The sequence below is a fragment of the Oreochromis aureus genome, linkage group 11 (genome assembly GCF_013358895.1).
Source record: "Oreochromis aureus strain Israel breed Guangdong linkage group 11, ZZ_aureus, whole genome shotgun sequence".
In the NCBI taxonomy this organism is placed as follows: Eukaryota; Metazoa; Chordata; class Actinopteri; order Cichliformes; family Cichlidae; genus Oreochromis; species Oreochromis aureus.
In genome coordinates this window covers 280,821-298,267 of record NC_052952.1, presented here as the reverse complement: position 1 = coordinate 298,267, position 17,447 = coordinate 280,821, and the positions used below count along the sequence as shown (strand labels likewise).

At 44.7% G+C, this 17,447-nt stretch overlaps 1 protein-coding gene across 1 annotated transcript in view; it reads left to right on the top strand.

Annotated features, from left to right (window-relative positions):
* The window catches only part of sim1a (SIM bHLH transcription factor 1a), a 22,648-nt gene extending 9,534 nt beyond the window's left edge, over positions 1-13,114 (top strand). The window contains exons 10-12 of the mRNA XM_031732736.2: positions 6,661-6,820; positions 8,482-8,881; positions 10,903-13,114. Of these exons, the coding sequence (XP_031588596.1) occupies positions 6,661-6,820; positions 8,482-8,881; positions 10,903-11,609 (1,267 nt within the window). The 3' untranslated portion in view covers positions 11,610-13,114. The remainder of the gene's footprint in view (positions 1-6,660; positions 6,821-8,481; positions 8,882-10,902) is intronic.
* Positions 13,115-17,447: the final 4,333 nt, after the last annotated feature.

Sequence of the window (17,447 nt, the reverse complement as noted above, 5' to 3'; positions counted from 1 at the left end):
ACCCCCTATGCTAAGCGAGCCTACCGCAGATATGAGCGAGACAGATAAATATGAAGGCATGCCGGCTCGGACGTCGCCTAGATCAACAAGGTCGGCGTCAGGTGTTGAGGAACCAGGGCACCCTGACGAGAAGTGGGCTACTGGAACAAGAAGGCATCGGTGGGCAAGAGACGAAAACAGGGCGTTGTTGGAATGCTACTACGCAAGTAACCCTGGCAGAAGGGATTACATGAATAGGATGAGGGAACTGTGGATTCTTCGATACCCAACATCCACAATGACGGCGAAACAACTAGTAGCTCAGTGTTCCAACATTCGAAAGAAGGGACTGCTCTCACAGATAGAGATTGACGAGGTACAACATAAATGCTACGGCAAGGAGGAGTCAGGATGCCAGGTCAGGGGGGAGATATCATCACCCCCACCCGAGATTGGGTACCAAGCCCCAAGGAGAAGGATCGTTGAGTGCGAGAGGAACTGACCTGAAAGATAGGATCATGGCCAAGCTTGAAACCTGGACCCCCCGTAGCCGGTTACCAAGATTACGTGAAGTACCCTCAGAAGGTCTGCTAGATGATGTTAATGCAGCACTACGGATGATACATACAGCCACGATTAGTGAGACTAACAAGCTGATCTACAATACGGCAGCAGTGATCAGTGAGATGCTTGACTACAAGTTGAACAGCCACAAGGGGCAGTACCCTCCATGGAGAAGGAGGCTAGAGGCTAAAATCAAGGTAGCACGGAGGGAGGTCAGCCAACTATTGGAGTTGCAGAAAGGTGCGACAAAGAAGGTGCATACGAAATACAGCAAGCTGTCCATACCTGAGGCCTTGGAAACTGCCAAGCAAAGACTCACAGCCTTGGCCAGCCGCTTGAGGAGCTACACCAGAGAGATAGAAGGCAGGAGAATAAACCAGCTGTTCTCCACAGAACCAGCAAAGGTGTACTCTCAGTGGCAAGGGAACAATAAGAGAACAGCACCACCAAGGCTGGAGACGGAGCAATACTGGAAGAGCATATGGGAGAAGGATGCAACCCATAACGGCAATGCTCAGTGGCTAGTGGATCTGAGGGCAGACCATAGCAACCTCCCTGAACAGGGTCCAGTAACCATCACAGTGGCAGATATCCAAGAAAGGGTCTCCAGTATGAAGAGTTGGACAGCACCAGGGCCCGACATGGTTCACGCCTACTGGCTGAAGAAGCTGACTGCACTCCACGAGCGTCTGGCAGCACAAATGAACCAGCTGCTAGTTAATGAGAGACACCCGCAATGGCTAACCGAAGGTCGGACGGTCCTGATCCCCAAGGACCCCAAGAAGGGACCGGTCCCATCCAACTACCGACCAATAACCTGCCTCAGCACCACGTGGAAGCTCCTGTCAGGCATCATATCGGCTAAGATGAACAGGCACATGGGTCAATACATGAGCGGGGCACAGAAAGGGATTGGCAAGAATACCAGAGGCGCAAAACACCAGCTACTGGTAGACAGAACAGTCAGCCGAGACTGCAAGACCAGGCTGACCAACCTGTGCACTGCCTGGATTGATTACAAGAAGGCCTATGACTCAATGCCCCACAGCTGGATACTGGAATGCCTAGACCTGTACAAGATCAACAGGACCCTAAGAGCCTTCATCAGGAACTCAATGGGGATGTGGCGTACAACACTAGAGGCCAACTCCAAGCCCATAGCACAAGTCACCATCAAGTGTGGTATCTACGAAGGAGATGCTCTGTCCCCACTGCTGTTCTGCATAGGCCTGAACCCCCTCAGTCATTAACAAGACTGGCTACAGATACCGACTATGGAATGGAGCAGTTGTCAGCCACCTCATGTACATGGATGACATCAAGCTGTATGCCAAGAGTGAACGAGACATCGATTCACTGATCCACACTACCAGGATATACAGCAATGACATCGGGATGTCATTCGGGCTGGAGAAGTGTAGTCGGATGATAACAAAGAGAGGGAAGGTAGTCAGAACTGAGGGGATCGAACTACCAGAAGGCAACATTGCAGACATAGAGGACAGTTACAAGTACCTGGGGATAGGGATGGGTATTGATAAGATTTTCACGATTCCGATTCCATTTTCGATTCTGTTTAACGATTCGATTCTTTATCGATTCTTTTTAAAAAAGGAGAACACTAAGGTCGATTAGCTTAGATCTTTGTTTTATATCTTCTCTTTGAACAAGACAGAAATTTATGAGTAACATGGCCTTACAAACCCAACAGTGAGATCTTAAGAGATCCACACAGCTCACGACTCTTCAATGGGGTGTCACAGGGTCCCCAGAAAAAAATTGTAAATGTAAAATAATAAAATAAATATTCTTCTGTAGCAATAACAAAGTATAACATAAATTATTCCGTAGCAATTACACAAGAATATCCAGTAATGTCCCTGCCTACAATTAAACACATTCACTTACGAAAATCGGGGCATCTGCTGTGGCAAATGGGTGCAAGCCTTTACCACAAACTTAGTCACTGCTCGGTGACATTCGTCTATCCTGGCCTGAAAGGAGACGCTAACGGTAGACTGCAGCGAGAACTGCCAGCCAGACTCTGTCTGTCTCATCATGGTCACCTAAATGCACAGTGATGGCAGGTTTTGTAATAAAGCAGATCGCGCTAACATAATATGCACTGTTAGCTGATTATTTACCTGCCGCATTAACGGAGAGGGACGTGCAAACGTTACCGCTGCTGCTGGGTTGAGATTCACGAGTCCGGGTGGAATTAAAAACACGACATTCATTTAAGGTCATCGCGTGTTTTGTGAGCAAATGCTTTTGCATATTCGTAGTGTTTCCTCCTTTAAATGAAATATCTACTTTGCAAGTATTGCAAGTTGCCCTGTTGTCATCCGTTCTCGTAAAGTATAACCAAACTTTTTAGCGTTTGAGCCGCTTAGGCGCTCTGCCAGGTAAATGACGCTCCGCAACGTGGTGACGTCATTCGGGGCGACTGGAATCGATAAGGGAATCGTTTGCAAAAATGGCAAACAATTCCAAGGAATTGAAACAGTGGGAACCGGTTCTCAACAAGAACCGGGTTTCGATACCCATCCCTACCTGGGGATCCCGCAGGCGAATGGGAACCATGAAGAGGCCGCTAGGAAAGCTGCAACCACCAAGTACCTGCAGAGGGTCAGGCAAGTCCTGAGGAGTCAGCTGAACGGTAAGAACAAGATCCGGGCTATCAACACCTACGCCCTGCCCGTGATCAGGTACCCAGCTGGTATAATAAGTTGGCCAAAGGAGGAGATAGAAGCCACTGACATAAAGACAAGAAAGCTCCTTACCATGCATGGAGGGTTTCACCCCAAGTCCAGCACCCTGAGGCTGTACGCTAAGCGGAAGGAAGGAGGCCGGGGACTGGTGAGTGTCAGCACCACAGTCCAGGATGAGACAACGAACATCCACGAATACATCAGTATGATGGCCCCAACTGACCGAGTGCTCAGTGAATACCTCAGGCAGCAGAAACCCAAGAAAGAGGAGGGAGACGAGGAACCGTCATGGAAGGACAGGCCCCTGCACGGTATGTACCACCGGCAGATAGAAGAGGTGGCTGATATCCAGAAATCCTACCAGTGGCTGGACAAAGCTGGACTGAAAGACAGCACGGAGGCACTAATCATGGCAGCACAAGAACAAGCTCTGAGCACAAGATCCATAGAGGCTGGGGTCTATCACACCAGGCAAGACCCCAGGTGGAGGCTGTGTAAAGATGCCCCTGAGATGATCCAGCACATAACAGCAGGGTGCAAGATGCTAGCAGGCAGGGCATACATGGAACGCCATAACCAAGTGGCCGGCATAGTGTACAGGAACATCTGTGCCGAGTATAACCTGGAAGTCCCGAGGTCAAGATGGGAGATGCCCCCAAGGGTGGTGGAGAATGACCGAGCTAAGATCCTGTGGGACTTCCAGATACAGACGGACAAAATGGTGGTGGCTAACCAACCGGACATAGTGGTGGTAGACAAACAGAAGAAGAGCGGCTGTAGTGATCGATGTAGCGGTTCGAATGACAGCAATATCAGGAAGAAGGAACACGAGAAGCTGGAGAAATACCAAGGGCTCAGAGAAGAGCTCGAGAGGATGTGGAGGGTGAAGGTAATGGTGGTCCCAGTGGAAGTGGACCACTAGGTGCGGTGACTCCCAAAGGTAGGCGAGTGGCTCCAGCAGATCCCGGGAACAACATCAGAGATCTCTGTCCAGAAGAGCGCAGTCCTGGGAACAGCTAAGATACTGCACAGGACCCTCAAGCTCCCAGGCCTCTGGTAGAGGACCCGAGCTTGAAGGATAAACCGCCCGCAGGGGCGTGCTGGGTGGTTTTTTTTGTTTGTTTTTTTACATATATAGATATAGATATAATATATCTATATAGATATATATATATATATATATACAATATACAGAATATATATATTGTTGTGATTTGGCGCTATATAAATAAAATTGAATATCTATCTTCCGACGAAGTGGAAGTTGAATATCTATACATATACATATATACATATATATATGTATATATGGCCTACAAGCAGTCCTACCTATGGTCACATATTTCTAACAGGATTGGGTTGATTTGGACACGTCTGGTGATTCTGTATATTGTGAACAGGAATAATCTCAAAGTCCAGCATCTTCATCCGAGCCACAGAGCTGTTATCCAAAAACAATTAGGTTACACAGAATAAGCCCAGGTCCAATCAGTGCTGTGTATGAATTATTGAAGCTGGAGTGCAGAACACACATCAGTGTTTTCCATGCAGGTGGTGTAAAACGACAGGTGTGTCTCTGAGTGTTCAGGGCAGATCTGCTGTCTGTGCTGTGATAAGATAATATTGGTACTGAGATGCTGTGCAAACAGTTTCTGTGCAGAAATTCACTGGAGGTTAATTGGAAATCCGTTTGTTAAAGCCTTGTTTTCAGAATCAGGCAGTCTAACTAAAGTTTGTCCCTTTATTGTTATTATTCCTTTGAAACAAACGATCAGGATTTCATTCAGAAAACCATAACTGGGGTTTTTCCCTAATTCTGATGACAGAGACATTCCTGTGATATCAGTAGATATGCTGGTGATGTCAGAGTGTCTGAGTCATTTGTTGGCTGTTACCTGCAGGGTTTGTCTGGCAGTGTGTGAAGAAAGGAGCTAACCATGCTGGGTGTCTGTCGTGGACCATCAGGCCATAAAAACACAGTCAAATCCTTTTTCTTTCAAACAGAATGAAACCAGTCAGTGCTGACATGAGCCGCTCTCTCTATCAGTAACAAAAGGATTTCCTTTATTAGTCATTATTTATTACCCCGATGTGTGTATTTCACAGATGTACAAGAGACTAACTGAATGAATAAGGCCCATAAAAAGCCTCCATTAAGCAGCATGACTTACTGCATTTACAAGCAAAGAACAGCTTGACACATATTTGCTCCACGTCCTGCATCACAGCCCAACAGCTTCTGTTTATGGCCTTTTAATTGATATCTTGTAAAGATGATGAGCATTTACGGCCCCAGCTTGCTGTAAAGGGAACGAAGCCTCATAAGGCTCATTTCTTCTCCTCTTAATATATTTTCTTATGTAGTGATGATGGAAAAGAGGCCGCATGGTTCTCTCTCTCTGTCTGATTTTTCCGTAACACATGACAAAAGACGGAGATAAGGAGAGCGCAGGCTTTTGTGGAGTGTTGCTATCAGCAGCAGAGCTGGTTTGCTCAGTAGCTTTGGTCCACACAGCCACTGATAACAGAGGTGATGAGGATACTTCACCTGCATGTGAACTCCCACTGTGTGTTTAGCTCTGATGACCTCTACACCCAATACCTCGACTTCACAGTAATTTAGCAATTCTTTAAATGTCTGCAGCAAACGCATGCGACCGCATGTGACTCCCACAGCAGCTCTGCTGGGTGTTTCACAGTCTTCAAACCACTCTGTATAAATAACCACAGGAACACTTTCACATGAAATGCACTACAGTACACTACAGCAGGGAGAATAACAAATCTGGGATTTATCTGGGATGCCCCGGCAGAGCCGCTGCTTATGCTCCTCTTATTTTAGGACTCTCCAAACGTAAGCGAATCACAGCCTGTGTGTCTGAATTTATGTTTACAGAGACTGAGACAGAAGAGAGATCACTGTTTGTCTCAAATAAACTGTGTAGAGCTTTTCTGTTGTCTCGAACTCCATTCATCATCCATGTTGAGAACACTTTAGCAAGAAATCAATTCCCATTTCCCAGTAGTGGGACCTCCAAGTTTGTCCTACGGGTCTGATTTAGCGAGATATAACCTTTAATCTGCCGGTGTATTCAATTGGACGGCTTTGCCTCAGTGGAGTGTTTGTCGAAGGCCTCGCTGCGATCCCTCTGCTAACACAAGCAGCTCCAGCCCTTTCAGCACCGCCCAAAACCTCCCAGCACAGACACACACATCGCTCCACAAGATCGTCTCTCAGCACTCATCACACTCTAACTGCTAAACAGATGTTATTGACTTTTTGCACCCAGAGAAAAGGCAGAAATCCAGCTCATCGTCTTCTTTAATATGTCGTCTTTACATGAGACTGGAAGCTCTCCACATCTATGCACTGTAGCTCTGGGCTTTTCTGCTTGTGTGTCTTTAGGGAGACAGAATATAAAGGCCTCCAGCTTTCTCTGGACCAGGCCACATCCAAGGCCTCGTTTCCCTACAGCAGCACGAGCAGCCTCACAGACAACTGCAGAACTCCCAAGAGCCGAGCATCACGGCCCAAGACCAGAGCCAGGCTCTCGCCATATACGCAGGTGAGTGCAGGTCTCTGAGACTGAGGTGTGAACACGTTACTGCACTGCTGCCTGGTTGGGACGTGGGAACAACGTTGCAGCTGTGCTCCGTGCTGAAGGAGACCGTGTGCACCAATAGCAGCATGCATTGTTAGACCTGGACAGAGTTTGAGATTTAAATAAAAAAATGGAAGAAAATGATTTATTATGTCTTTAATTTGTCAGACACTTTTTTGCCGCCCCTTCTTTTTCTTCTTCTGGTACTTTGATTATAGATTTTAGTGACAGACATCCAGAGAAAGTCACCAAAGGCCTCACTGGGCTGAACCATTACTCCAGTTCATCATTCACAGAGTTTATGATCGTGGTTTCAAGAATGGATTTATTGTCTCAATCTAGTGACCAGGAAGGGACACATTCATCCCCAGATAGTTAAGACAGCTTCACTAACCAGTGTGGGTCTTCTTCCAGACCTTAGCAGTAAACTTCCTGAGGAGTCTGTTTCCATATGGTTAACCTGTGTGAATCGCAGCAAAAAATGTCTGGCACAACTTCACCTACTTCCAAGGTGCATGGAGAGGATGAAAGAATTCACAATGTAGGAAGTCCAGCAACACTTAAAGTGTTCGGCTTGTGGCCTTCATCGAGACCCTGATGAAGGCCACAAGCCGAAACGCGTTGGTCAATTATTAAAGTTGTTCATCTTCCTTTAAGTTTTGCTGGAGTTCCTACATTGTAACTTTTGTGAATCTACAGGTCTCCTTCTTAGATCTGTGCCAAATTAGTCAGTCCACCAAAGAGAAACTACCAAATATAGTCAGTCATGATCAGTATGGAGTAGGCTTTGGCTTTATCAAGTTTAATGACAAGTTTAATGACACAGGCCTCGAGGGCCGGTGTCCTGCAGGTTTTAGATCTCACCCTGGGTCAACACACCTGAATCAAATGATTAGTTCATTACCAGGCCTCTGGAGAACTGCAAGACATGTTGAGGAGGTCATTTAGACAATTGAATCAGCTGTGATGGATCAGGGACACATCTAAAACCTGCAGGACTCGTTGGACACGTGTGCTGTAAAGCTTCAGCAGTGCTTACTAATGTGAGTATATGAATATAGAGTATATAGCTGAGCATGTATTTATAGTGTTCATGCTGTGTGGGTTAGAAAACAAATCCAAACTTGGGGACTCTGTTCTTGTTTTTCTGAGACCTCAGGCTTTTCATTTCAGTATTGAAAACAAATCTTACATTTAAAATGATGTAAGGTTACTTTCAAACCTCTAAAATAGGGAAGTAGTTAAAAAATGTCTGTAGTTCCCAAACAGTTGATGCAGAACGTTACAGATGAACGTCTGCACGCACACGTCTGTGCTGCAGTTTCAGTGCGTCTGTAACACAACACAGGAACATGAAGTCTTTGCTTTTTGAAACTATTTGCTGTGAAAAAATATTTTGTGTATACTGTAAATACAGAGCTGATGACTGTACCTCATCTTATTGTAATAACATGATGACAGCACATGCATTCATACACAAATATTAATACGCTGCATGTTCATTTAAACTATGAAAGCAGTGGATCTTTCTCCCTGCTGTGGATCAAAGTGCTGTAGCTGAACATCCAGAATCAGCAGTCACAGTCTTTGCATCATCCCTTTCTTCCCTCCTCTCACCCTCACAGTATTCCAGCTTCCAGACAGAGCGATCCGAATCCGGCCAGGACAGTCCATGGGGCAGCAGTCCGCTCACAGACTCGGCCTCCCCTCGACTGTTGGAGCAGACTGAAGGCGTGGATGCCTCCTGTGTTTACAGGCAATTCTCTGATCCTCGCACACTTTGCTACAACCTGTCTGAAGACCAGATCACCAGCCACACCCACATCCACATCCACGGTCAGGGTCAGAGCTGTGAGCGGGGTCGGTGCGAGGCAGGCCGATATTTTCTAGGAGCTCCTCCACCAGGCAGGGAGACTTGGTGGGACACCGCCCGCTCCGTCATACCGCTGAGCAAGAGCTCGCTGGAGAACTATGAAGACTACGACGGCAGCGTGCCACACATCACAGCTGCGCATTCCCACCACGGTGAGGCCTTTTCTGTCATGGAGCTGTGGCTGTTTAAATCTGCACAGCTTTAGCACAAAGAACTTTTTTATCAGGAAGAACTTTCTGTTTGGTTACCTACATGTTATAACCAGACGTCTCACCTTTAGTCTCATCTGTCCAAAGCACACTGTGGGTAGTTCAGATACAGCCACACTGACATGTATTTGTTTTTAGACACTTCTCTCCAGAACCAGCCACAGTGTTCAGGCTTTTTCTAACTGCGCTGTCATAAACTTTAACAGTTAGCATGAGGCTCAGGTGGAGTTCTCGGGGTTTTTGTAATTTCTTGACCAAGTAACACACACACACACACACACACACACACACACACACACACACAAACACAGTCACACACACACTTTCTGATGATGAGTTAATGAAGTGCATTTGATTGGTACCACTTGGCTGCTGCTTTCCCTGATGAGGTACAGCACATACAGTATAGGACATCATGCCCTGTGGGTACTGGCTGAGGACACCTGTATTTACAGTACAGAGTAGCCACTGAACTGGACTGAGACCACTGGCACTCAGTGCACAGCGCACCTAGCAGGAAGGACAGGAAGCAGCACCGAGCAGGCTGTCACAGAACCAGACAGGTGTGTGGTAAAGACCAGCCGGCAGCACTATAGATATCACTCACAGAAACCCTTTAAATAAGAGCCATGAGGTTGCCAGTAGACTGTGTTTTCTCACCTTAAGCAGAAAGAGACATCTGCTTCTGTATATGGGGAAATAACCTCCATAACCCAGGGGGGAGCCTCTGTTTGCTCTGCCTCTGGCTGGAGTAGCAAAGCAGACAAACAGCTGGTCACATCAGTGAGCATCGTGGTCAGTGTATTCCACATGCATTCGACACAGGCCACCTTCTCCTCCTCCTCAGATATGGAGATGAGGCTTTTTCCAGGCCGACTGGCGTGGAGCATTGAGGTTGTGCTCTTGCTGGCAGCACAGCAGACTTCTCTTTTAGGGGTAGGCCTGCTTCAGTATCACATCTGAGGATGACATCATGTCTTTTGATCATTATTGGCTCCAGGATAAGGTAAACCCTGTGAACCATGACAGGTTCTGAGGCTGTGGAGTAGAAGGCTGCTCCACCTGCAGTTTCTCTGCTGCATGGAAAAAAGAGAGAGCGATTGTGTCTTGGCCAGCCGGTGCAGCAGCGTGCTTACCTGCTCATTCAAAAAATCCATCTCCAGGCCAGTGTCCAGTACGTCAATGCCATCATGGTGAGCAGCTAACTCAGGGTGTAGCTGGCCAGAGCCCTCACATGCTCTCGCTCAGCGAACCCATCGAAGGATTCAGTGTGGTCAGCCCACTTAGCTGTGGGGAGAATAATTTGATCAGTACACCCTACACTGTCTTCACAGATGTGACATGTCTTTGCAGAGTTAAGCTCCAGAGCTGGCGACAAAACACACAAGCTTTGGACTCAGTCAGTAATCTCCTCATGCACAAAACTGGGCTCACATTGTCCTTGTAGTGAAGAGAGAGTGCAGTTCTGAGGACAGAGGACAAACAGAGAGTTTCTTCTTCATCTCGGTTTGGTTCTTGTACCAAACAGCAAAACAAAATCTTCACAGGAGATCCAGACATGAGCTGTGTGGTCAGCTGAGCAGTGTTGGCTAACACCAGCCGGGGTCACGTCAGCAGCAACAGAGCTACAGGTGTAGGACCCAGTATGTTCTTAGTGAGGGGAAGAGCATAGGAACTGAGTGATGATGGTGATGACAGAGCCTCACATATATGATCACAGGTCATCTGCAGTAAAGCCATGAGTACATGTGTCTTCAGCCAGGATCCACGGGGCGTGATACTCCTGTATGTGTTGTGCTGAGTGGATAGTCACATGACTGTCGTGGGTCTGAATAGTTTTGGTGTTTGATGCAGGACTACAGCTGATGACTGGCAGAGATCTGAGTGGAAGAAAAGAGCAAACTTAAGACAAATTCATGCTATTCATGCTTCCTCTGCACTGCTGTCACTGCGTCCCTTTGCAGGCAGGGGCTGGGATGAGGATAGCGTGGTCAGCTCACCAGACGGAGGCTCAGCCAGTGACTCAGGGGACCGCTACCGAGCCGACCACTATCGCTGCAGCCCACAGGAGCCCAGCAAGATCGAGACGTTGATTCGAGCCACACAGCAGATGATCAAGGAAGAAGAAAGTCGCCTGCAGTTACGCAAAGGCCCCACACCTGAGGCCTCACTGGGGCCAGCAAACGGACTGCCAAAGGACCCTGGGTCATGCTTTACGCCCGAGTATACTCAAGGGCCTCTGCCTTTACAGACCATGTTGTGTCGAGGTTTGAGTCAGGTGATCAGCCCCACGCCTAGCCCCGCCCCTCAGTCTAAGCTCAACAGTCCAGGTTCAGAGTGCCTCCATAAGCCCAAAGACTACCTCCAGACAGAACTGCCCCCCCTTTCTTTGCAGTTACATCCTTTTGGTCGTGCAGGGGCATGCTCAGGCTCCCCAACACCAGCTCCGGCCCTTTATCCCTCCCATACACACCCGCGGCCCTACCTGGACAAGCATCCAGCATATTCCCTGACCGGCTACACTCTGGAGCACCTGTATGACCCAGAGAGCCTCCGGGGCTACTGCACCTCCACCAGCACCGGCTCCACCCCCTACGATCACTTCCGCATACCAGCAGAGCAGACCACTGGACGTAAAGGCACATCTGTCATTATTACTAATGGAAGCTAACACTTTTCTGACACATTTAGCCTGTTTAGCTTCTCCACAGGAGAGACTCACTTTCATCTGCATCTGTTTTTTCACCATACCAATGAATTCCCAGAGAAAGTTCATTTGGCTCCTTTCTAAAATGTCCGATTTGAAACAGGAAGCTCTTTGTGCCCGTGGCTCTGCTGGGGATGTCCGTTTGTTGAAGCTTGGAGACTTTGATAAGTACGTTGCTTTTCTCTGGTCCAAAATCAGAATTAGAAAGAACAAAGTTATGATTCAAACTGGGAGCAGTTCATGTGTTTTGTTAGGGTAGTGAGTTTGATTAAACTCACTCGAGTATCAGACATATTTACACACGGCCTTATAATCGACTATGGATTCGATTTCATGTAATTTAAACGCAGCTCTTCACTCAGTTCACAAACAAACCGAGTGGGCCTGTAATCTACGTCTGTTTAAGTCAAAACTAGAACTTGATAAATGGATGGATTTACTTTTGGTTTAGCATCAGATCCTGTCTCAGTTTCACTCGTCCACATGGTGGTGTGTCTCTATCAGAGACAGAACTGATGTGAGGCTCACCTTCTTGTTTTACTGTTGGTGAAGACACATCACAGGCTTAGGTTGGACATGGAGCAAAGAAAGGTCACATACACAATCACAACATGCAGTGAAATATCGGACCCGCAGACGTAGCCGCGCTGTTCGGCCTAGCCAGGACCCTTACTGGATATTGGGAGGGAATCAAACTTGCGACTTCCGCTCAAAAGGTGTGTGGTCTTACCACTACACTATCCAGCTGCCATGAAGGTTGGTCCTGAAATGAGAGCGATCGCCTGAAATTTCACAAACTAATATGCAAAGCCATTCTGTTTACTCTCACTTTGTGTTCACGGTCATGTTGACGTGATGACTTTTGTCGAATAGTGAGAACCATATAGACTGAATAGACCTTTGGAAGTATTTGATTGGCTGACACAGGATCATATTTGAATAGCATCACAGTAAAATGAGCGGATGAGGTTTGGTGCTGCTGCTTAGCAAACTCTAAGGTTGGACTGAGTGCGTGCACAGAACATATGAAGTTTCATTTCCATGACGTTAATCATGAGTGACTGCAGGGCGATCGGTGCTCGTGACCATATGCAAAACGTTGGTGTGCCAGGTCAGTTAGCTAAACTGCATCATTCATCATCCCTGAAGCAACTGTTGTTGCAATTATACATATTTGCACAACAAGACTGGAGTTTGGTTATTGCTGATGAACCTATATTTATACCAGTTTGATTTCTTTGTTTAGTCACAGCCTGAAATGTGCTTAATTTCTTAAAGTTATTTATAGTGTACTGTAAATGTGCTCCAAAAGAAAATGCCATCACATTTAAGCACATGGGCAAAAACAGTATTTATTATATAAATGTTTGTTTATGAGTTTGAAATATAGCTGCAATCAGATCCAGTCTAACTGCTTATATATTCAGTGTGTTTTGACTGAGCAAAAGATAAAAGATCAAATAAAAATCATTTTGCAGACGTGGATTGTTTGGTTCTTTGGATATGGTTCTGTAAAAGTGGCATAAAAGGATAGACGGCCATTCACGAGCAGCAATGAAGAAATCAGTTTCCTCAAATTCATACAGTAGTTTAATAAATGTGTGAATTAATTCACACATTTATTTACGTGTTTTTTCAATTCTACAAAGTACAAATATACTTTGTGTTCATACTTTGATGCTGCAGCTTGAAACTTTACTCCTAATTCATTTCTTGTCTTTGATGATATTGGCTAATATTTTAAACAACAAATGAAATCAAACATTTTGCAGGCAGCATCACAGATCCACTGCTAATGTCATACGTATATTTACAGTTTATGTACATGTGAGACATGAATTTCTGAAGTGTTGAACACATTTGACACATCTGTAGTGTTTTTTACACCATTTCACAAAAACACAGCTGAACATTCATATTCTTTGAATGTAACGTGTGTTTACATGCAGAGTGAATGCACGTGCTAGGGCACGTATGATGCAGAGCTTGGATCCCCCATCATGTCACTGCAATGATGTGACTCAGCAGCTGACAGACTTGGCCTGCTGTTGTTGTGCCAACCTAAATGAATTTAAACCAGTTTTAGTTTCAGAAATAACTACATCCGTCTGTTTTCACTGCATAATCACAGCATTGCTGTAAAATGGCCTGTTTAGAAGAAACAGAGAGTATTAAGAGTTTACAGTTGGCACACGTATTAAACATATGATATGACTTTACAAATGCACATTGTGTTGTCATGATATGTCATCACAAATGTAATTCCAAAGGCAAAATTCAAAGTCACTGTTTTAGATGTAAATTCAGATGTGGCCACTAAATAACAACATGTCACATGTGATGAACTGTCATTATATGACTGATGGTTTTTAAGCTGAGATTTAAGAAGTAAAATTGCTGCAGCTGTATGCATTTCCATTCCAGACCCTCTGGTTAATGCTCTGCTTGACGACATTCAGATGTGTGTTTCTGGTCATTAGCATACCAAGATTGGCACAGGTTATGTGTGACTGCACTAGCAAATAAAGAACTCTGATGGAAATCAATACAGCAAGATCTCCAATTAAGCCTGCAGGTTTTTGTGTGTGTGGAGGTCAGAGATGAAGCCTGGCTTTCTTTCTTTGCTGTTTGCTTTATCATCTCATCTGACTCTCCCAGGCTGGTGCCTCATCATTTCAATCTTATTAGAAGCCTTTCATTCAGCCAGTTGTTCCTTACTTTAGACTCTCTTTTAGCTGCTTCTGTCACTTTAGGGAGGTTATTCACTCACTGACAGCATGCCTGAAAAAACCTGGCTGTTACATGTTGCTAAGAAACCAGCGAGGGCACAAGAAGCAGCATCAGTACAAGGCTGAGCAGGGCTCTGAGGCGGAGCCAGATTTTAATCTTACTTAATCTTATCGTGGGCATGAGCAGTAATTTGGGCCTTTTAGTGATTTCTTGGAGAGGTTATCCTGTCTTCCTTCTCTCACCCCAACCAATCACAGCAGATGGCCCCGCCCCTCCCTGAGCCTGGTTCTGCCGGAGGTTTCTTCCTGTTAAAAGGGAGTTTTTCCTTCCCACTGTCGCCAAAGTGCTTGCTCATAGGGGGTGACATGATTGTTGGGTTTTTCTCTGTATGTATTATTGTAGGGTCTACCTTACAGTATAAAACACCTTGAGGTGACTGTTGTTGTGATTTAGCGCTGTATAAATAACATTGAATTGAATTGGTTACTTGCCCATAGCTGAATGACTTCAAACAAACAAACAAAACAAACAAACAAGAAGAACTGGGTCTACAAATTTAAAAGTTCATTTTGGATTTTCTCTCATCCACACAGGGTCAAGATTATACACACAGGCTTAAATATGTGCAAATACTCACTTAAAATTTTCAGTAAGGTGTGCAGAAGGTTCTACAGTGTTTTTGAACTTGACAAAGCCAAGGCCTATTAACTTCTCATTAATGATCATGACTGATTACAACAGTTTCCCTTTGGTAGCATAAAAAAGCTTTAGATTTACACAGGCTGGGGGGGTCTCTCAGAACCGTGTCTAAACAGCTGGTTAGTAGAGCATTAGTTCAAACAATGTCAGTACACGTTTTTTGGATGTATCACCACTCTGCTAGAGTCTGACAGTGTTCATGCTGAGTGTTCAAGAACAAACCAATAACAGCTAAGAGTTAAGGCTGATGATGTAGAAACTGCTGGAACACCAAACTAAATACCTTCTAGAAAGACATTTTATGGACAGATGAGACAAGGATTGAACTATTTGGCCACAGTGACATGAGGTGTGTCAGTAGGAATAAAAGTGAGGCTTTCAAGCCTAAGATCACTGCACCAACTGTCAAGCATTGTGGTGGTAGCATCGTGCTCTGGGCCTGTTCTACTGGATTATTGTACATAATGGATGGAATATTAAAGAAGGAATTATTCAATTTATTCAACAACTAGACAGTTGAAACTTGGAAACAACTGGCTATTCCAACAGGAGCACAACTCAAAACTAGTTTTGGAAGCGACAAAGCAAGCTAACATTCATTTTCTGAACTAGTCTTCCCAAAGCTGGACCCTACTGACAATTTGTGGACTATGTAAAAAAAGAAAGAAAGAAAAAAACTGGGTCAGTGGCAGCAATCCAGCCAATTTAAATGGACTCCTATGGACCAGTTCTGCAAAGAAGATATCCAGCTATAACTATACCAATGGCCTCACATTTCACTGTACAATGCTTTGGTATATAGAGAAATTGATGAGCAACTCAGCGACTATATAAAGCCCAGATCCTGTGGCTATGAAACAAGTGGAAATGACGAGCCTTCCACCATGGTGCTTGATATTTAGGGTGAAGCATTTGTGCTGACATGGAGTGTTTGGATTTCACCTAATGTCGCATTATGGCCAAAATTTCCAGTTTTTGTTGTTGTTCCACAAATCATTTTAGAAAGAAAAGGGTTTCTCCTCACATACCTTCAAAAACATCCATACTTGTTCAGTCATTTTCAAACTGTGCTGTCAAGAACTGCAACATGTGACAGCTGACGTCCGTAGAGTCCGAGCAGTAGCTGTAGACACTGGGCTACATTTGCCAGAATGTCAACTTAGGGAAGTAACTGGAAAAAGAAAGGTTGATGGGACAGTGGGCATTTACGGACCTTAGAGTCCATAGACCAGCGGTCCCCAACCTTTTTTGCGCTATGAACCGGTTTATATCCGACAATATTTTCACGGACTGGCCTTTAAGGTGTTGCGGATAAATACAACAAAATAAAACCAGTACTGCTACAAAAAAAGGAGATTTATTCATAGGACACAGGAAAAGACCCAGGGAAACCGAGTTAACGATAAAAACAACAAAAAAATAACGATAAAAACCATGAAAACCATAAATTTCACACCTGAGCCTCAACTCTTAAGGCCCGGTACCGAACAACTCACGGACCGCTGCCTTAGACCAGCAAAGCACAAACTCTCACAAATTACATTACCAAATAGAAGAACTGGCAAATGTTGTACAAACAGCATCTTTAGAAAATACGAAGTATTGATTTTATTGAACCTCTGATTCGTTTTTTTTAGAAAGACCTAAACAAACAAACAAACAAAAATGCTTGTAGACATTAATATTATTCCATGCTGCTATTGTCTGTATTCCAAAAACATTTCTGAATCATAACAACGATCTGCCTTCCAGATAAACATTATGTTGAAGTCTTACATGCACAACAGAAAGCTTAGTAGACTCGGCAGGTTAGTTCATTTGGAGTCTGTGTCTGAGAAATCTGTGGTGACAACAACTGGATTTTCTAATTGGATGAACTTTTTTTTTTTTTTTAAACATATGTTTATTTGTTTTGTTTTTTTTCAACAGTATCCAACACAAAAATATAATGAACATATGGCAGGTATTAAAATAATAATAATAATAATAATAATAATAATAATAATAGTAATAGTAATAATAATTGAAATGTTAATCCTAAAAGAATTCAAAATAAGTGAATAATTAAATAATTTAAGATAGCAAACACTACAAATAATCTAATTGGATGAACTTGTTTGAGCGTTTCCTGACTGTGACACAGGTCCCCCCTCCCCCCGGCCTGCAGTTAGAGAGGTAGCAGGGCATGTCTAATAGAGGCCCATAAGACTGACTGTTACACTCACTTGTTTTGCGAGCTTTTCTCCGTTGCTCCCTGATCATGTCCATATATTCTGGACATCTCACGGACAAATCATTCACAGATGCTTTTCCGCTCAACAGACTTGAAGCATGAAACAGCAGCTCAGGCTCAGTAAATGCATTAAAAAAATG